The sequence below is a fragment of the Pelophylax lessonae genome (genome assembly GCF_965119305.1).
Source record: "Pelophylax lessonae genome assembly, chromosome: 2".
Lineage (NCBI taxonomy): Eukaryota > Metazoa > Chordata > Amphibia > Anura > Ranidae > Pelophylax > Pelophylax lessonae.
This window is the reverse complement of record NC_138769.1, coordinates 728707570-728730523: the sequence shown is the minus strand read 5'-3', so window position 1 is coordinate 728730523 and position 22954 is coordinate 728707570. Positions and strand designations below refer to the sequence as shown.

General features: G+C 41.4%; 1 protein-coding gene across 1 annotated transcript in view; it reads left to right on the top strand.

Moving 5' to 3' along the window:
* Positions 1 to 5126: 5126 nt before the first annotated feature.
* Positions 5127 to 22954, top strand: part of LOC309545660 (tyrosinase-like) — a 44000-nt gene continuing 26172 nt past the window's right edge. The window contains exons 1-2 of the mRNA XM_082244931.1: positions 5127 to 5264; positions 17163 to 17980. Of these exons, the coding sequence (XP_082101057.1) occupies positions 17180 to 17980 (801 nt within the window). The 5' untranslated portion in view covers positions 5127 to 5264; positions 17163 to 17179. The remainder of the gene's footprint in view (positions 5265 to 17162; positions 17981 to 22954) is intronic.

Below are 22954 nucleotides of genomic sequence, written 5' to 3'. Positions count from 1 at the left end.
GCCAATGAGAATGGAGTTGCAGTAATTGAGACGAGAGATGACCAGGGAATGGATTAGAAGCTTTGTGGCATCATTGGTTAGGAAGGGACGTATATTACTGTATAATGTAAAAAAGCTACTGAACAAAATGGGGCACTACCTCTACCTTCCTTTTCTCCAAAACATTGAGATTTATTGTGATTCAGAGTTATTTCTGGACATGCTACTTATTCTGGGTCTTCCTTCACAAGGAAGGTGGATAATATGGCTTTGATATCAAGGTCAAATTGGCACAGAATATTTGGTACATACGTCAAATTTCATGAATTTTGGAGTAAACGAGGTAAATAAATTGATTAATCAAGCCTTACTTCTGAACCATTATGGCTGCCACATTTGTATTTCCTATAACCACCTGTTACTCCTAATATGGTTACTGTAGAGTTGAATAAAGTTTCTAAACCAACATGGTTGCCGTCTCTACATTCTTTCCCAAAATTCCTTTTCTCAAAAACAAGGTGACCTTCTCTGATTCAGAGCTATTGCTGGGCACTCTACTTACTCTGGGTTTTCCTTCAAATGGAAGGTGGATAATGTGGGGTTGATACCAATGTCATATTGGCACTGAATATTTGGTGTGTACATCAAATTTTATGAATTTTGGCTCTAAGGCGCAGGTTGAATTAATATGGCTGCCACATACATGTATTTTCAATAATCACCTATTACTCCTAACAAGGTTACTGAATGGTGAGGTTAAACCTCTGAACCAATATATAAAGCTATCTCTACGAAGTTTTCCATCTTCTTATCCCGGCACCTCTAAATCCTCTTGGTGTTTAATATTGTTCTTAACTACACGGCTTCTTGGTCTATATATGTGACATTTGCAGTATGTAATTACATGTCTACTATAAAGATTTTGCTATATAGACCTTCCCTCCTCCATAAACTGTGGGAGTGCCCACGAATTTCTTCTTTTTGGGCTCAGATTCTTAGGTTCATCTCACGTCACCTTGGCCTAACTCTACAAAAAGACATATACGCTCTCCTATTCGGACACCTAGACTTGCAACTCTCCATGCTACCATGCCGGCTGAAATCGACATACCTTCGGCACAAACCATGGCTAATCACCTGTCTGATGACAACCCGCAGACTCATACTCAGACATTGGGTGGATGTGTCTCCACCCTCAACAGCGGAATAGCTTTCAGATCTTCAAGCTCTCATGAGGAAGGAATGCATAGGCCTCACTCTACACCCGCATCCTTGCTCAGATGTTTTCCTTCGGAAATGGAACTGTTTCAGTAACACAGGGATTCCTACTCTGGAGACCTGATCTTGAACCCCGGGTGTCAGGACCCGTTCTCTGATATTTCTCCTCCATATTTCATTCTCTGCGGACTCTAATTTGGACTGTTGATTGACGTAGTGTCCTTTACTAGTCTCTCGGTTTAACCATTTCTAGCACAACTATTTATCTGATCTATTGAGATGGATATCTTCTGATTTGCACCCTTTTCCCCAGCTCCCCCCCCCCTCCTTTTTCTCACCCTCTCTCTTCTCTTTTCCCTCCTCCCTCCCCTCCCCCTTCCCCACCTTTTCTTATGTTTATGACTATACTCAAAATGTTGCTTCTGTTCAGGTTTTGATCATTTTTATCCTGAAGTTGATCTGTACACCTTCTACTTTGCCCGGTGTATTTACCTACGGGTCTATTCCGCATGCCATGTATAACAAGCGAACATCTTTGTTGTGATGTTATTAGATGAACTTCAATAAAATAATGTTTAAAGATTTTGCTACTAGCGATACAAAAGTACTGAAAAACAATATGTAGCTTTGTAAAAATTCTTTATTCTTTGATAAATATAGGAATTCATAAGTCTCCATCAAACAGACCCCTGAAGAAGGGTGCTCACACCTGAAACACGTTGGGTCTTCCTGGAATAAAAATTATAAATAATCAGTGCACTGTTATATCCCTCTCCTGTTGACTAAAACTTATATTCTGTGTCTAAAAGGTGCTGATGCATCACAAAAATCTTGATTCTCAATTTATATTGACATACTGTAGACATCATAATAAAAAATATATAGAAAAATCTTACACAAAAGTGCTAAGTGCAATATATACCGTGCAAAAAAAGGAAAGTGCAAGTGCAAAACTATTGGCGAGAAAAAGAAATAAATATTGTTTATATAAAATTCTTAAAAAATTTCTAAAGCAATATGGTGTTATAATATGGTGATAAAAAGATATTAAGGTATTATGCTGGACCAGTTTAGAATACCAAAAAATATAAAATTATAAAAAATTATAAAAATTCCTATGAAAAACAAAAAAATAAACTAAAAACAATCTTGTGATTCAAGCCCCAAATTGCAAAAGGTGCCAAAACATATATGTGATTCAATCTATGCAGTATATTCTGTGTTAATTCGTGCAAAACACCCAATGTGCTCCTTTCACCGTATCCCCCAGTTTCCCTTAAAGCGGAGTTCCACCCAAAAGTGGAACTTCCGCTCTTTTGTTCCCCCCCCTCCGGTGCCCCATTTGGCACCTTTCAAGGGGCAGGGGGGGGGAACGGGTACCTGTTTTTGACAGGTACCCTTCCCCAGTTCCGGGATACAGTGCCGCGGCGCCGTCCCTCGGAAGTTCGGCCCCCTCCTCCCTCCTCTGCCGCCAAACCAATAGGATTGCACAGCGCGCCTCGCGCATACGCAGTAGGGACCCGCCCGTGAAGCTGCAAGGCTTCACTGTCGGGCTCCCTTACTGGCAATGGCGGCGGCAGCACCCAACAGCCGATTGATACATTGGCTGCGGTGCCAACATCGCTGGACTCCAGGACAGGTAAGTGTCTTAATATTAAAAGTCAGCAGCTACAGTATGTGTACAGTATGTGTAACTGCTGACTTTTCATTTTTGGAGGGGGAGGCGGAACTCCGCTTTAAGTATTATACAGTATATATTCTCCAGCAGGTCGGTCTAGAACCCACAGGTAGATCTTCCCACACTATCCATGGATGTTTATGATCTCAGGTTTATGCCAGGTAAGGGTTTGAAAAAGAAAAGGAAGGATCCCATAGCGTAATTCCATAAAACATCAATAGTTTATTAAAACATGATTAAATACACTCACATTTCTGTGTGTCAACCCGAAACTAGGATAACTTGTGTGTCTATCCTTTACTCTGGCTGTAACTCTGAGCCAGGAGTGTAAGGTAAAGCTACGTTATGGTGTTGATCGTTGTCCTGGCCCAGCCCTACTAGTTTCGTCACACAACGTCCTCATGGAGAGGTATTCTACCTGGAATATGATGTGGGTCTGCCATTGTTACCGGAAACGCCAGCAGCCCCTTTAAGTTGAATACCCAAGTGTGAGATTGGAGTCAAAGACCAGTCCGGCATCTTTGGTTTGTTTTGTTTATTTGATATTGCGGATGGGAGACGGGAATGAGTGGGATACTCCTCTGGCTCAACTAGGTACAAATGGGACACTTTGAAGAAAAAATGCCTTTCAGCGTTGTCTTGACGCCGGCTGGATGCCGACCAACGCTTACTGGCGCTTTGAAAAACACTGACTTGCTGAACTGTACTTGAACTTGACTTCTGACACTCTGGTTAGCTCAAAAGTCCAGAACACTGTTCCCTCCAGTCCTTGCTGACTGAGGTAGCCTCTGTATACTGCTTCTGCTGCTGCAACTCTCAACACTGTACACTACACACTGCACGCTGTACATTTTAACACTTCAGGGCCCAATCGCTGACGCCCCCTCTGTACATCAGGGTCCTCTCACTAGGCACCCCCTCTACACTTTAGGGTCCTCTCACTAGGCACCCCCTCTACACTTTAGGGTCCTCTCACTAGGCACCCCCTCTACACTTCAGGGTCCACACACTGGCACCCCCCTCTACACTTCAGGGTCCACACACTGGCACCCCCTCTACACTTCAGGGTCCACACACTGGCACCCCCTCTACACTTCAGGGTCCATACACTGGCACCCTTCCCTTCTTCTCTTAAGGGTCAACACTGGCACCCCCTTTACTTTTGCTCCTGCACCAGCTAGCTAGCTCCTGGATCCCCAGGACCTTCACCGGAGTGGTCCCCTCTCTCTCTAGGCAGACCCCAGGGGCAGTTTACAGTACTCAGGAACTGGAAATGCTTTCCTGAAACTGGACCCCTCTCAGCTCCGCTGGTCCTCCACCCCAGATCCTCTCTGCAGCTCAGCTCAGCCTTCTGTCCCCTCAGGCAAGCCGCCTGGGACACCCGATTCCTCTGACAGGAGGAGAGACAGCTGCACTCTCCCTCCTGGGACTCTGCTTCCCACCTAAGACGCTGCATCATGTGCTCCCCTCAAACCTATACCCACTCCCAGAATGCTTTGCGGCAGAATATGCCTTTCTGGGGTAGATACAGGCCTGGGTGTGCCATTGGCTGGGTTTTCTCCACTGCCCAATGAGAACCCTCTCATGGAGCACAGTGGGGAGACTCCCCAGTCTCAACAGCCACACCTGGGAAACATGACAGCCCAGATGCAAATCATGGCCCTACTCTTAGGCAGCCAAGACCCCCTATTCTTTACCTAGCACCTACCTTGTAGGGTGCTACACCTGTATGACTTTTTTTGTTGTAAGCCGTAACAAAAAAAGTTTTAACCATTTTCATGTTATATAGAGACATGTAGTCTCTCTATATTTTACATTGTTTGTATAAATAAAATAGATTTTACCTACAACTAAATACATGGGAATTATTTGGATCTCTGGTCGCCCACATAGTCCCACTCCTTAGGGGGGCATTTTCTGAACCAATATGGACATCCTCTCTACATTTTTTCCCGCAACTCTTTTTCTCAGAAACACGGAGGCCAGCTGTGACTTTGGGCTATCGCTGGACACTCTACTTACCCTGGGTCTGAACTGTGATGTGCGTTTTAGGTGTTCCTCAAAAATAAATTACCTTCGTGAAACTTCTTGGCTTTGGAAACCAATGCACGCACGCAAAAGCAGCCAACAGGGAAATATCCTGAAAAGATCAGCCAAGAATAATTTAAATATTATTGCCATTATTTATTTCTCCCAATTGGAAAACAATTGTTTAATTTGCCTACGTGCCTTTCCTGGAACCGCCTCTCTGGCTGAAGCATCCATTTACACCATATATAATGAGAAAGCTCCACTGGCAAGAAGCAAGAAGCTGCCTACTCAGGCACCGGACTCCCAGACCGACCTCACCAGACCTTCAGAGGCTCCAAAGACTTCTGCAGGATTGGAGGTATTGTACCATTATTGACACAGATATATTTGATATGTTGTGGCTGTGTTAGTTTTCCTTTTTCAGGCTAAGAGTGGATATTATAAAATGTTGACAAATTTAACTCTAGTGCTAACATCCCTATTATAGAATCTATATATGATACTGTACACATGAATGGGGCTTTAATTTTCAGCACATCATATTATAAAATTGTAACTAATAATATAGCATATACAATTGCTACACTGGCACTTAGCATTACTAAAAACATATCATTATTATTATAATGTTATAATTATTATAATTATATTATATTATCATATCATAATTATTATTATTTTCAATACGCAGCTGCTTTAATTTTCTGTTAAATTCAAAGCAATGTGGCAACCTGGGGGTACAAAAGGCCTCCAGAAATGTCATTTCCTGCTTGTGTGATTGGATAACTGATTTTCCCAGAAATCTGCACCAGGATCATTTTAGGCATCTTCTGCAATATAAATTTCAGTTTAAGTGAGATACAACCTAAAGAGTTAAATACTTCTAAAGGAATGCAGACCCTGCAGCTTTTCTCATTAGAACACTGAGAATATGCCTAGGTCAGTGATGGTGAACCTTGGCACCCCAGATGCTTTGGAAGTACATTTCCCATGATGCTCATCAGGGATGATCGAACGGTTCAGGTCGACCATCGGTTCGACCCGAACATTGGGTGTTCGAAATTCGGCCGAATTCCAAACTTTTTGCAGTAAAAGTTCGGAATTCGATCACCAGAACCGCCCAAAATGCAATGGGACAGGAAGTGGGCTTTAAAAGCCTGTGATTGGCCCAGAAATCTCAGTAAAAGCCAATGAGGGGGCAGGAGTCTGCTAGGAACGTGATTGGAGTGACTACGGGGTCCAGAGAACAATCAGGAGTGAATACGCCCCCCAGTATATGACATAGCCCCGTCTAACCTCTAGCACTGTAATACAGAGGCTTTTGAAGAGAGTGGAAGCATTTGTGTTTCTCCTGCTTTGTTACAACGTTTGCTGCATTGCTTGTAAAGCTCCAGTGTCATTTTGCAATTATCTTTCTAGCTGTATGGAGCTGTTCTTTTAGTGTGAGGAAAGGGATATGCAGTGTAGTTAGGGTACTATATACCACTATAGTTAGATTCAATAATCTAGTTTTTGTAGGGATACTTTTAAGTGTCAGGGTTCCGTCTAGTGAGCATGTTGCACTGCTGATATATCTACAGCAGGTGTACGTGCTTGCTAGTCAGCTATTGTGCAAAATACCACACCCCCCTTACAGGAAGCACATGGTGACCCCACTCTGCCATGTCAGGGTGACCGGAGTTTAGGGTGACCTGGCTCTGCCATGCCAGGGTGACCCCCACTCTGCCATGTCAGGGTGACCGTAGTTTAGGGTGACCTGACTCTGCCATGCCAGGGTGACCCCACTCTGCCATGTCAGAGTGACCGGAGTTTAGGGTGACCTGGCTCTGCCATGCCAGGGTGACCCCACTCTGCCATGTCAGGGTGACCTGACTCTGATAAAGCCTCAGTGACAACTATACATAAATTAAAATTCATCACAAAAAAAAACAGATTATCCTTCTTAGAATTTCAGTAGCGCAGGGATGGTGTTACCCTCCTTTCATAAAGTGCAAATAAATAAGGTGCATAAATTGCATAAATAATCCAAAACATCCAACTAAGCGAGAACAGAGTCCTTCAAAAGTCTTTGTTTATGTAGTGCCAGAGCTGGTGGTGGTGACATTGTACGGTGGTTCCTATAACTGACACCAATGACCCTGCATTAAAGCACTGTGTATTGCTCTGGCACTACATAAACAAAGAATTTTGAAGGACTCTGTTCTTGCTTAGTTGGTTGTTTTAGATTATTTATGCAATTTATGCACTTTATTTATTTGCACTTTATGAAAGGAGGGTAACACCATCCCTGCGCTACTGAAATTCTAAGAAAAATAATCTGTTTTTTTTTTTTTCTGGTTCTGGACATGCTACAGAGCTGAAACTTCACAGGTACACTTTTTAGACCTCCCAGACACTAAATGCAAAGAAATCTCTTTTTTTTTTTCAATATGTTTTTCAATAATTGGCTCTCTATCAAAAACGACAATTCTTAAGAACTTTTTTTTGCCTGATTCATAGTCCCTGGGGCATGACCCAGAACCCTAGGCACTTTTTATGGGCATTTATTAGGTTTTAGGGCTTCAAAATGGTGTTTTTTGATTTCCGAAAGTTCGTTTCGGATTCCAGAACCCCATTGAAATCAATGGGACCCGAACTTCGGGAATCAAAAAACACAATTTTGAAGCCCTAAAACCTAATAAATGCCCCTAAAAAGTGTAGTTAGTGTCTGGGGGGTCTAAAAAGTGTACCTGTGAGGTTTCAGCTCTGTAGCATGTCCAGAACCAGAAAAAAAAATGATTATTTTTCTTAGAATTTCAGTAGCGCAGGGATGGTGTTACCCTCCTTTCATAAACTGCAAATAAATAAAGTGCATAAATTGCATAAACAATCCAAAACAGCCAACTAAGCAAGAACAGAGTCCTTCAAAATTCTTTGTTTATGTAGTGCCAGAGCTTTTCAAAAGTTCGATCATCCCTAATGCTCATGCACTCTGCAGTGTAGTTGAGCATCATGGAAAATGTAGTTTCAAAACATCTGGGGTGCCAAGGTTCCCCATCACTGGCCTAGGTGAGTATAATGAACCAGACAATCCCATTCAGAATCAATTTGCACAGGACATTGTAAAAAACAAAAAGCTATTTCTTCAGGGCAACAAAAGGTAGGAATCCACTATAAAGTTTGTTAAAATCCCTGCAATGTACATAGATCACCCGGGGGGGGGGGGGGGGGGTTGTTTTCTTTTTCTCAACAAAAGTGTAGCTACTCTTTAACCACTTTGCCACTGCTCACTAGAGCTCTACTGCGGCAAAGTGGCTCTTGTAGGTCTGACGACGTAGACGTACGTCGGCAGACACTGCCCCCTTCTCGGCGCCGTGCGCGCGCCGCCGGAGGCTCGCTCCCGCTGTATTCAGTCACAGAGAGAGTCGGGCCAGGGGAGGAGCAGTGGCGATCGCCGCTGCTCTTCCCTGATCGTCGGGGAATCGAGTCTGGAGATCCGCCCGCTTGTGTAAACAGAACGGGCGGATCTCCTAAGTGACAGGCAGTGTCAGATTGCAGGGTTCAGCATAGCTGAACCTGCGATCTGTCCCTGTGTCACTCAGTCACCTCCCCCCACACATGTCAGTAAGCACCAGGCATACATTAACCCCTCCCTCTCCAATAAAATTAACCCCTTCCCTGCCAGTGTAATTTTTACAGTAACAGTGCATATTTATAGCACTGATTACTGTAGTAATGTCACTGGTACCCCCAAAAGTGTCAAAAATTTCAGTCAAGGGTCCGATCTGTCCACTGCAATGTCGCAGTCCCGCAAAAAAAAATCGCAGATCGCCGCCATTACGCGTTAAAAAAAAAACACCAAAAAACGACAGAAATCTTTCCCTTAGTAAACGCAATAACTTTTGCGCAAACCAATCAAAATACGCTTATTGCGATTTTTTTTTACCAAAAATATGTAGCAGAAAACAAATTGGCCTAAAATGATAAAAAATTTCCATTTTTACATTTTTTTGGGGGGGAATTTCATATAAAAAATTTTTGAAAAATATCGTTATTTTTTCAAAATTGTCGCTCTTTTTTTGTTTATAGCGCAAAAAGTAAAAATCGCACAGGTGATCAAATACCACCAAAAGAAAGCTCTGTTTGTGGGAAAAAAAGGACGTAAATTTTGTTTGGGTACAGCATTGCATGACCGCGCAATTGTCCGTTAAATTCACGCAGTCACGAATCGCAAAATATGGCCTGGTCAGGAATGGGGTAAAATCTTCCGGTGTTAAAAATACGCTCATTGAGAATTTTTTGTCAAAGACATGTAGCTAAATACATTTCGGCCTAAATATATGACAAAAATTGAATATATCGGATATTTTTTAACTGTCAAAGTAGAAAAATATTGTTATTTTTTCAAAATTGTCGCATTTTTTTATTAACCACTTTACCACTAGAGCATTTTGCTGTCTTACGTCTGGGCCACTTTTTGCGATTCGGCGCTGTGCGACTTTAACTGAGGATTGCGCGGTCATGCGACATCGTACCGAAACGAAATTTACGTCCTTTTTTTCCCACAAACAGAGCTTTCTTTTGGTGGTATTTGATCACCTGTGTGATTTTTACTTTTTGCGCTATAAACAAAAAAAGACCGTTTATTTTGAAAAAATAACAATATTTTTAACATTTTTTTTATATGAAATTCCCCCCAAAAAAGATTTAAAAACCAATTTTTTTAAAAATTTTTGGCCAATTTGTTTTCTGCTACCTGTTTGGTAAAAAAAATCGCAATAAGCGTATTTTGATTGGTTTGCGCAAAAGTTATTGCGTTTACTAACTAAGGGAAAGATTTCTGTCATTTTTGGTGTTTTTTTTTTAACGAGTAATGGCGGCGATCTGCGATTTTTTTTGCGGGACTGCGACATTGCGGCGGACAGATCGGACCCTTGACTGACATTTTTGACACTTTTGGGGGTACCAGTGTCGCCGCTCCTCCCCTGGCCCGACTCCCGCTGTGAATGAAAACAGCGGGAGCGCGCCTCCGGCGGCGCGCGAGCGCCGCCTACAGGGGGAGGAGTCTAGCGACGTAGGTCTACGTCGCTAGACGATAACTAACCACTGTGCCGCAGTAGCAGCACAGTGGCTAGTGGTAAAGAGGTTAATATCGCAAAAAATGAAAATCGCACAGGTGATCAAATACCACCAAAAGAAAGCTCTATTTGTGGGAAAAAAGGACGTAAATTTTGTTTGGGTACGGCGTTGCATGACCGCGCAATTGTCAGTTAAAGTTGCACAGTGCCGAATCGCAAAAGTTGCCCAGATGTAAGACAGCAAAATCCTCCTGTGGTAAAGTGGTTAATTACACCACAATTTTGTGGACAACCATCCACATTAATTAAAATCAAATATTTATGTACATTAGCATGCAAACTACAAGTTGCTTGAGTAAACTAACATTTAGATTGCATTCAAACAATGAAAGGATTTGTGTAAGACAATGTTGACACATTTCGCGGACAGCGTCTGCTTCATCAGGGCCAAATGAGCCAACAATTCCCATGTGGTAGTAGTCATTTTTTATTGCATGTGTCTATGATGGACATATCCAGCAATGTGCTTGAGCTTCGTGCTCCCTCCAACAGACTGTGATGAGCACTGGCATTGTAAGTCCCCTAATTCTTCACCTCCTGCTCTATGCACTACTCCCGGCACCTCCCTCTGAGCTCTCAGGAGCCGGAATTACAGAGAAAGCATCGGGTATCAATGTGTGCTGACAGTATTGACTATCAGCATGCATTGAGAACAACGTTGAACGGTATACATCCATTACAATGTTGAACTGCAGCAGAACCCCTGGGGGGGGGGGGGGGAGAAAGTAGAGCAGAACTGCTGCAGCCAAGGACATGTCTGGTACAATAAAACAAGCCAGGTAATTGTTTGGGGGGGGGGGGATAGTGGGGCATTTTGTACCCTAAACATTTGTTGTGACTTTACAACTACTTTCTTTAACTAGAATTCTAACCATAAACCTAAAATCTAACACTAATCATAATTTTAATAGAAACCTAAGAATAACACTAACACTAATCTTAATCCTAATAAAAACCTAGGTCTATTTCTAACCATAATCCTACTAAAGTCCCAAACCTATCTTCAACACTAACCATCATTTTATTAAAATTTTAACACGTAAATTTTGTTGAGAAAAAAAAAAAATCATTCCCCTCTGGGTGATCTCTGTACATTCCAAGGATTGTAAGAAACTTTGTTGCAGATTCCGACCTCTTCTTATTCTGAAGAAATCACTGTTTGTTCGTCTGTGATGAGTGTGTCTAATGGGAGTGGTTTCATAATTATCTATCAGCTGTGGCAGCTGCAGGGCTCTAATGAGAAAAGCTGCTGGGTCTGCATCCTTTTAGACGTGTTCCTATTGGGAGTATCTCATCAAAAATTGCATTTTTGTTGCAGGGAATGCCAGAAATCTGACTTGTATCTTAGTGCAGACTTCTGGGAAAATTAGTGAGCCAATCACACAAGCAGGAAATGATGTTTCTGGGGTGTGGTCAGTATACATTCTGTGTACAGAACAGCCCCAGGCGGCCATATTGCACTTCATTTTCAGAAAATGACAACAGCTGTAAAATTGAAAAGGAAAGGTCATTTTTACTAACATTCAATTACAATATGATTTGTGTCACAATTTTATTTGCTATATTGTTTTTTCATTATTTGCTACCCCCCCCCCCCCTCTAAAGTGGAGTTACCCTTTAACACTAACTAATAAAACTCTAACCCCAACACTAACTATAATCCTTAAAAAACTTGAACTCTAACTATAATCCAAATAAAACCCTAATCCTAACACTAATCAAAATCCTAATAAAACCCCAACATTAACTATAAGCCTAATAAAACTCAAACTCTAACACTAACCATATTCTTAATAGAACTATAACACTAACTATAATCCTAATAAAACTCTAACCCCAACACTAACTATAATCCTAATAAAACTCTAACCCCAACACTAACTATAATCCTAATAAAACCCTAACTCTAACACTAATTCTAATAAAACCGCAACAGTAACCTTAATCCCTAATAAAGCTCTAACCCTAACACTAACCAATAACCTAATACAACCCTAACTCTAACACTAATTCTAATAAAACCCCAACACTAACCATAAGCCTAATAAAACACCAACACTAACACTAACCATAATCTTAATAAAACTCCAACACTAGCTATAATCCTAATACAACTCAAACTCTAACTATAATCCAAATAAAACCCTAATCCTAACACTAGCCATAATCCTAATAAAACCCCAACACTAAACATAATCCTAATAAAACCCTAACTCTAACGCTAACTATATTCTTAATAAAATTCTAACACTTAAAAAATCCTAATAAAACTCGAACCCGAACACTAACTATAATCCAAATAAAACCCTAATCCTAACACTAACCATAAGCCTAATAAAACCCCAACACTTACAAGCCCAACACTAACACTAACCATGATCTTAATAAAACCCCAACACTAGCTATAATCCTAATAATACTCAAACTCTAACTATAATCCAAATAAAACCCTAATCCTAACACTAGCCATAATCCTAATAAAACCCCAACACTAACACTAACTATATTATTAATAAAACTCTAACACTAAAAGAAATCCAAATAAAACCCTAATCCTAACACTAACCATAATCCTAATAAAACTCCAACATTTACAAGCCCAACACTAACACTAACCATGATCTTAATAAAAACCCCAACACTAACCATAATCCTAATAAAACCCCAAAACTAACCATAATCTTAATAAAACCCCAACACTAACCATATGCCTAATAAAACACCAACACTAACCATAATCTTAATAAAACCCCAACACTAACCATACGCCTAATAAAACACCAGCACTAACCATAAGCCTAATAAAACCCCAACACTAACCATACACATAATAAAACACTAACACTAAACATAATCCTAATAAAATACTGACCCCAACACTAACTATAATCCTAATAAAACTCAAACTCTAACTATAATCCAAATAAAACCCTAATCCCAACACTAACCATACGCCTAATAAAACTCCAACACTAAACATAATCCTAATAAAACCCTAACTCTAACACTAATTCTAATAAAACCGCAACACTAACCTTAATCCCTAATAAAGCTCTAACCCTAGCACTAACCATAATCCTAATACAACCCTAACTCTAACAACTAATAAAACCCCAACTCTATCCTTAATCCTAATAAAGCTCTAACCCTAACACTAACCGTAGTACTAATGAAGCTTTAACTCTAACACTAGCTATAATCCTAAAAAAGCTCTATATCATGCACCTGGTGAAGACTGGATTGTTGTGGAGACCTCTCTTGCACCTCCTGCCCAACCCTCTTGAAGGTGGAGACAGAGAGTGTAAGGGCAAGGAGTGGCACGAGTGCCATAGCAGCTAGCTGGTGATTTCCACTCTGTAGAAGGGTACAGCTGGTAGTCGCAGTCCTCGGAAAAGGATGAGGGAACAGCTTGGCACCAGAGCGTTGGACGGGAGCAGAACCAGGAGACGAGCAGCAGTCAGTGGCAACTGGGCAGCGAGACACCAAAATCATCAGGCGAAGCAAGTCCAGGAGGCAGGGCAAGGTCATTAGCAGCCGGGCAACGCAGTACAGAGTCAGCAGGCAGATCAGATCCAGTAAACAAGCCAGCTAGAGCAAGGGCATAAGCAAACTCCAAAGGCAAGCTGGGTCATACACGAGTAAGCAGGTATAGCAGATCAGGTCTTGGGAACACAGGAACGAGCTGAAGACCGTTCAGCAACTGCTCATAGCAGTAGACCAGTTTAAATAGGCCACAGGGCGCCAAGTGTTAATTGGTATATGCATGCGCTCGCGCACAAATATGTGCGCAATGAACTGGTACTGCATAAGTAAGATTGGTCCTTTGCTGATTAATATTCGCACATGTGCAATGTGCATGAGCATGAATCTGCATAGGCCCTTTGATGCTAGAAATCTGGTTTACCTTACACCCTAACCCTAACACTGACCATAATCCTAATAAAAACCCAACACTAACAAGAATCCTAATAAAACCCTAACTCTAACCTTAATCACAATAAAGCTCTAACACGAACACTAACCATAATGCTAATAAAGCTTGAACTCTACCACTAATCATCATCCTAATAAACCTCTAACTCTACCACTAACTATAATCCTAATAAAACCCCAACACTAACCTTAATTCTAATAGAGCTCTAATCATAATATTAATAAAGTGCTAATCCTACACTAACCATAAACCTAATAAAGCTCTAATTATAACACTATCCATAATCCTAAAAAAAGCTCTAACCCTAACACTAACCATAATCCTAAAAAAAGCTCTAACCCTAACCAAAATCCTAATAAAGCTCTAACCCTAACACTAACCATAATCCTACTAAACCTCTAACCCGAACACTAACACTAATCCTAATAAAGCCCCAACACTAACCTTAATCCTAATAGAGCTCTAATTATAATATTAATAAAGCTCTAACCCTAACACAATCCATAAACCTAATAAAGCTCTAACCCTAACCATAATCCTAATAAAGCTCTAACCCTAACACTAACCATAATCCTAATAAAGCTCTAACACTAACGCTAAACATAATCCTAATAAAGCTCTAACCCTAACACTAACCATAATTCTAATAAAATCCCAACACTAACCTTAATCCTAATACAGCTCTAATCATAATATTAATAAAGCTCTAACCCTAACAATCCATAAGCCTAATAAAGGTCTAACACTAACCATAATCCTAATAAAGCTCTAAACCTAACACTAACCATAATCCTAAAAAAAGCTCTAACACTAACCATAATCCTAATAAAGCTCTAACCATAATCCTAATAAAGCTCTAACCTGAATGCTAACAATAATGCTAATATAGCCCCAACAGTAACCTTAATCCTAATAGAGCTCTAATCATAATATTAATAAAGCTCTAACCCTAACACTATTCATAATCCTAATAAAGCTCTAACCCTTACACTAACCATAATCCTAATAAAGCTCTAACACTAACCGTAATCCTAATAAAGCTCTAACCCTAACACTAACCATAATCCTAATAAAGCTCTAACTCGAACACTAACAATAATCCTAAAAAAGCTCTAACCCGAACACTAACCATAATCCTAAAAAAGCTCTAACCCGAACACTAACTATAATCCTAATAAAGCCCCAACACTAACCTTAATCCTAATAGAGCTCTATTCATAATCCTAATAAAGCTCTAACCCTTACACTAACCATAATCCTAATAAAGCTCTAACACTAACCGTAATCCTAATAAAGCTCTAACCCTAACACTAACCATAACCCTAATAAAGCTCTAACTCGAACACTAACAATAATCCTAAAAAAGCTCTAACCTGAACACTATCCATAAGCCTAATAAAGCTCTAACCCTAACACTAACCATAATCCTAATAAAGCTCTAACCTTAACACTAACCATAATCCTAATAAAGCTCTAACACTAACCATAATCCTAAAAAAGCTCTAACACTAACCATAATCCTAATAAAGCTCTAACCATAATCCTAATAAAGCTCTAACCCGAATGCTAACAAAAATGCTAATAAAGCCCCAACAGTAACCTTAATCCTAATAGAGCTCTAATCATAATATTAATAAAGCTCTAACCCTAACACTATTCATAATCCTAATAAAGCTCTAACCCTAACACTATCCATAATCCTAATAAAGCTCTAACACTAACTGTAATCCTAATAAAGCTCTAACCCTAACACTAACCATAATCCAAATAAAGCTCTAACCCAAACACTAACAATAATCCTAAAAAAGCTCTAACCTGAACACTAACAATAATCCTAAAAAAGCTCTAACCTTAACACTAACAATAATCCTAATAAAGCTCTAACCCGAACACTAACAATAATCCTAATAAAGCCCCAACACTAACCTTAATCCTAATAGAGCTCTAATCATAATATTAATAAAGATCTAACCCTAACACTATTCATAAGCCTAATAAAGCTCTAACCCTAACACTAACCATAATCCTAATAAAGCTCTAACCCTAACACTAACAGTAATCCTAATAAAGCCCCAACACTAACCTTAATCCTAATAGAGCTCTAATCATAATATTAATAAAGCTCTAAACCCTAACAGTAACCATAATCCTAATAAAGCTCTAACCCGTACACTAACCATAATCCTAAAAAAAGCTCTAACCATAATCCTAATAAAGCTCTAACCTGAACGCTAACAATAATGCTAATAAAGCCCCAACACTAACCTTAATCCTAATAGAGCTCTAATCATAATATTAATGAAGCTCTAACCTGAACACTAACTATAATCCTAATAAAGCTCTAACACTAACCATAATCCTATTAAAGCTCTAACCCGAACACTAACAATAATCCTAATAAAGCCCTAACACTAACCTTAATCCTAATAGAGCTCTAATCATAATATTAATAAACCTCTAACCCTAACACTATTCATAATCCTAATAAAGCTCTAACCCTAACACTAACCATAATCCTAATAAAGCTCTAACACTAACTGTAATCCTAATAAGCTCTAACCCTAACACTAACCATAAGCCTAATAAAGCTCTAACCCGAACACTAACCATAATCCTAAAAAAGCTCTAACCTGAACACTAACTATAATCCTAATAAAGCCCCAACACTAACCTTAATCCTAATAGAGCTCTAATCATAATATTAATAAAGTTCTAGCCCTAACACTATCCATAAGCCTAATAAAGCTCTAACCCTAACACTAACCATAATCCTAAAAAACGCTCTAACACTAACCATAATCCTAATAAAGCTCTAACCCTAACACTAACCATAATCCTAAAAAACGCTCTAACACTAACCATAATCCTAATAAAGCTCTAACCCGAACGCTAACAATAATGCTAATAAAGCCCCAACACTATCCTTAATTCTAATAGAGCTCTAATGATAATATTAATGAAGCTCTAACCCGAACACTAACCATAATCCTAATAAAACTCAAACTCTACCCACTAACCATCATCCTAATAACACCGTAGCCTTAACACTATTCATAACCTCAATATAACCCAAGCCCATGGCTAGTGCTATGGCCATTACCCCAACATAATTCCAACCCTGCCATAATAACCATATCACTGAGCCCTAACCCTTGCCATAACCCTCCTCTAACCATAGACAATCTTTTTTTTTTTCTTCTTGCAGATATTTCACTCAAAACCATGAAGAAGCCAATGTTCATCACCGCCTTACTCTTGCTATGTGTGGCAGCTGTAGACTGCATGTGCCCATTCCCAAGAGAATGTGTCCAAGGGGTTAAAGATTTTCCAGTACCTTGTTGCCCATTTTACAAAAGCTCACGATGTGGAAGCGACGAATTCAGGGGGAACTGCCTCATGGTGAGAAGCAGCAGAGCCGAGCCTCCTGCGGATATTGTTACCGATGAACGCTTTAATTTTCCTTCTTTCTTTTTTAACTGGACTTGCCAATGCAAACCGAGATTCAAGGGTCACAACTGCGGTGAATGCGCTTTTGGCTGGACTGGGGACCATTGCGATATACCGCACACGGTCTACAGAAGGAATTTACTGGACATGAGTGACACTGAACTGCAATCATATCTCTCGACACTTCATTACTGCAAAACCAAAATTGACCCAGAATGTGTCATTCTGAGAACCAGTGACCGTTACCGGGAGAAGTCAATGGGGTTCATGGATGGCTCCTACTATGACATCGCCGCTTTTTCTCATTACTATGCTACAGTACGTTTTGTTTCTAGAGGCCGGGAAATTCAGATCACCAACTATGCTCATGGCAGTACAGCTTTTCTATCCTGGCATCGCCTTTGGTTACTTCATTTTGAGAATCAAATTCAAAGGTGCACAAATGATCCGAACTTTGGTATTGCCTATTGGAAATGGGAGGAAGATCCGGGCTGCGCCATCTGCAATAATAAATACTTTGGATCCAATAGCTGGGATGGAGGAATTGATACATTATCTGTCTTCTCCGAATGGCGGGTATGTTGTAGCCTGAAAGGTGTCAAGGAGGGCACCTATATTCCTGTCCTGCTTTTTGAACCCCATATGGTTGAGGCATATAAATAAACATTCTCTGCAGGACAGTCATGCTTTATCTTTGTTAAGGCTCTGGCAGTTTGTATATAGATACGTACTGACCAGATTGGAGGCCATGCATGGAAATTTTTTGAGCACTGTTAACCTTTGACCAGCTTTCAATTGGGAAAACAACTAAATGGATGAATGAAACTGACACCAATTCTTTCGATCATTTCATGGAGCCAGTGGAAACTCTTGTTGGCAGGTTTCCTTCATCCCATTGGTCACCTTGATCATTTTAATAGAATTGATGGAACGTGAAGGGGGCTGGTTGCCTTCATCCCATTTTTGCAATTGAAAGCTGACTGGAAGTGTCTGAAGTTGCCCGAGAATTGCTTTGGATTAGAGATCGACCAATTATCGGCAAAGCCGATATATCGAGGGCCGATCTGCACTTTCCCCGATATACCGGAATCGGCCTCTGATGTTACCGATATTGCTGATATTTCCAGAAAGTGCTTGTACCGGAGTGATGCCTGCAGCTAGAGGCATCACCTTGGTACCGGCGTCCAAAGCCGATGGTCGGCTGTCTTGTAATGACAACCGATGCGGCTGTCATTACAAGGAGCGGGAGGGGACGACCCCCCCTCCCCCCGCCTTCCGGGGCTCGCCCAGGTCTCCCATCCCACCGGGAGACCCGGGCAACCATCCAGCACGGCCACTGAAGAGAAGACCCGATCAAAGCTGCATTCGGCTCTGATTGGGTCTCCGTGTAAAAACCCGGAAGTGATGTCATGACATCACTTCTGGGTATTCGGCGCCAAATTAAAAAAAAAATGACAGCATTCAAAACAGCCAAGCTTGGCGTTTTTAATGCTTTTAAGTGCAGAGGAGGGGTTTGGGGTCTTATATGGCACTTTTCCACTGCAAGTACCGGCTCGACTCTACTCGGCCCTGCTTGGCCCGGTTTGCTTTTCCACCTCTGGTACCGCATGGTACGGTGTTGGAACGGTTCGGTACGGTATGGTTTGCTTTTCCACTAAAGTAGTACTAAAGTTAAGTGGGTGGGATAACAACGGGGTGGGCGGGATTCTCTGATCAATCAGTGGCTAGTAGTGACTGCATGCAAAGGATTGTGGGATATGGTACCAGTTTGGTACCTGTTGGAACCACAATTGAGTAGGTACTGTTTTTTCAGAGCCGTAACGTGCCGTACCGTTCGGTTCCATGCAGTGGAAAAGCGCCGCCGTACCGTACCGTACTGAACCGTTCCTACACTATACCATGCGGTACCAGCAGTGGAAAAGCACAAAAGCGTGCCGAACCCTTCGGTTCCATGCAGTGGAAAAGCGCCATTAGACACCCAGATCCCTCCACAAGAGTACCTGTAAAAAAAAAAATAAATTAAAAAAAAAAATATCGGCCAATATCGGCTAATACCGATATGCAATGACCAAAATATCGGTATTGGTAATAAAAAAATGATATCGGTCCATTACTAATTTGGATAATCAGCAATACCCTGGCCATAAATGTGGCACCCTACAGCCTATTTCAACCACTTCCCATCCACTGGCTATTGCAAATACAATAATGAAAAATTGCCTGAAGCAATCTAGCACCCACCATTTTGATCAGCCTTTGAAACTCAGTCGATTGTGAAGTCAAAACCAATCAATAAATTAACAGCTTCAATGCAGTTTATTGGAACATCAAATCAAAATCAGAATTGTAATTGGATTGTTTCACCTGGTTTGACCAGATCTCATGGTAGTTGATGAAAAACACCATTTTTTTTATGGCTTTGATTGCTTTGTGATTTTTTTTTACACAAAATGGAATTTAAAAGTTCAATCGCTGTAAATGAAATTGGCACAGTATGGGCAGCTTTAAGCCAGCTATAAATGGTTTCAAAACTCGGCCGGTTCAGCAAGAACTGGCTGAGATTTGAACTATGTATGGACAGGCTGAACATACCCAAGTTGATTGATCAATCAATCAGCCTGACGGATTTTACATGCAATTATTGCTAGCGGCTATTATAGCTTCTAGCAATAATCATTGTGTTCTTCCAGCAGGGACAGCTTCCCCTACCGGGAGAACACAATGACTCAGCAGGAAGGATTCCCTTCTTAACACTGTCTGTGGTTGCCAGAAGGAAATTCGCTCTTGCTATGGCCGGCCTTAGGGTACAATCCCACCAGCCAGGAAAAAAGTATTTACAGTTTAGTCCTCTAAGAGTGCCACAAGGACAACTCTTCACCTCTACAGTGCATCCGAAAAGTATTTACATCGCTTCACTTTTTCCACATTTTGTCATGTTACAGCCTTATTCCAAAATGGATTAACCACTTAAGCCCCGGAAGATTTTGCCCCCTTCCTGACCAGGCCCTATTTTGCGATTCGGCACTGCGTGAGTTTAACTGACAATTGCGCGGTCGTGTGACGATGTACCTAAACGAATTTGACGTCCTTTTTTCCCACAAACAGAGCTTTCTTTTGGTGGTATTTGATCATCTCTGCGATTTTGATCATGCGCTATAAACAAAAAAAGAGCGACAATTTTGCAAAAATAACAATATTTTTTCACATTTTTTTATATGAAATTCCCCCCCCAAAAAAATGTAAAAATCAAATTTTTTTAACATTTTTGGCCAATTAGTTTTATGCTACCTATGTTTGGTAAAAAAAATTGCAATAAGCATATTTTGATTGGTTTGCGCAAAAGTTATTGCGTTTACTAACTAAGGGAAAGATTTTTGTCATTTTTGTTGTTTTTTTTTTTTAATGAGTAATGGCGGCGATCTGCAATTTTTTTTGCGGGACTGCGACATTGCGGCGGACCGATCGGACCCTTGACTGACATTTTTGACACTTTTGGGGGTACCAGTGACATTACTACAGTAATCAGTGCTATACATATGCACTGTTACTGTAAAAATGACACTGGCAGGGAAGGGGTTAACTTTATTGGGGAAGGAGGGGTTAAGTGTGTCCCTAGGGGCGTGCTTCTAACTGTGCAGGGATGTGGCTTTTCATGTAACAGCAGAGATCTACGATCCTACATAGCAGGACCGTATGATCTCTGCTGTTACACAGGGAAGAATGACAGACGGCTTTGTTTACATTAGCCGCCTGCCTTTCTCCCTCTGTAACTGACGATCGCGAGTGACTGGCGGACATCGGGTCCGCCAGTCACTCGCGCGAAGGTGTCCGTGAACGCGCTTGCCCCCTATTGGCTCACAGGCTAGTGACGTACCGGTACGTCACTTTGCCTGCACGGGGCTGACCGCCGCAGTATATGTACTTTCGGCGATCGGCAAGCGGTTAAATTAATTATTTTCCTTGAAATTCTATGAACAATCCCCCATAATGACAACCTGAAATAGGTTTGTTTGAAACCTTTGCAAATTTATTAAAAATAAAAAAAAAATCCCATGTACATAAGTATTCACAGTCTTTGCTCAATACTTTGTCGAAGCCCCTTTGGCACCAATTACAGCCTCAAGTCTTTTTGAGTATGATGCTACAAGCTTGGCACACCTATTTTTGGGCAGTTTCTTCCATTCTTCTTTGCAGGACCTCTCAAGCTCCATCAGGTTGGATGGGGAGCGTCGGGGCACAGCCATTTTCAGATCTCTCCAGAGATGTTCAATCGGGTTCAAGTCTGGGCCACTCAAGGACATTCAAAGAGTTGTCCCGTAGTCTCTTTGTTATCTTGGCTGTGTGCTTAGGGTTGTTGTCCTTTTGGAAGATGAACCTTTGCCACAGTCTGAGGTCCAGAGTGTTCTGGAGCAGGTTTTCATCAAGGATGTCTCTGTACATTGCTCCATTCATCTTCCCATCGATCTTCACTAGTCTCCCCAGTTTCTGCCACTGATTTACACCACCACAGCATGATGCTGCCACCACCATCTTTCCCTCGATCCTGACTAGTCTCCCGGCTCCTGCCGCTGAAAAACATCCCCACGGCATGATGCTGCCACCACCATGGTTCACTGTAGGGATGGTTTTGGAAAGGTGATGAGCAGTGCCTGGTTTTCTCCAGACATGGCGCTTGTCATTCAGGACAAAGAGGTTAATCTTTGTTTCATCAGACCAGAGAATTTTGTTTCTCAAGATCTGAGAGTCCTTCAGGTGCCTTTTGGCAAACTCCAGGCGGGCTGCCATGTGCCTTTTACTGAGGAGTGGCTTCCGTCTGGCCACTCTACCATACAGGCCTGACTGGTGGAGTGCTGCAGAGATGGTTGTTCTTCTGGAAGGTTCTCCTCTCTCCACAGAGAAACACTGGAGCTCTGTCAGAGTGACCATCTGGTTCTTGGTCACCTCCCTAAGGCCCTCCTTCCCCGATCGTCCTGGTGGTTCCAAATTTCTTCCATTTACAGATGATGGAGACCACTGTGCTCATTGCCCGCCACGGTTTTACCGACGTAGTACTACGTTGGTCGCATGCGTGGTGCGGATGGGGGGGCCAGCGCATGCCACCGGCGGCACGCACCCGCCCCCCACTAGGCAGCGGGGATGCCGATGCACAGGGCAGGCGGCCACGATTGCTGCCGGCCGGTCAGTTGTGAGCACAGCTGACCATTCTCTCTGAAATGGTCACAGAACGCTTGCGATCCTTCTATATAGAATTTGTATCCTCTTACCTGTCAATTAACCACTTCTGGACCGAAAAGGATTTGCCCCCTTGATGACCAGGCCATCTTTTGCGGTTCGGCACTGCGTTACTTTAACGGACAATTGCGCGGTCGTGTGACGCTGTAGCCAAATAAAATTTGTCCTTTTTTTTTTCCCCCACAAAAACAGCTTTCTTTTGGTGGTATTTGATCACTTCTGCGGTTTTTAATTTTTTGCGCTATAAACAACAAAAGAGCGACAATTCTGAAAAAAAAAAAAAAAATATATATATTTTTCACATTCTGCTATATGACA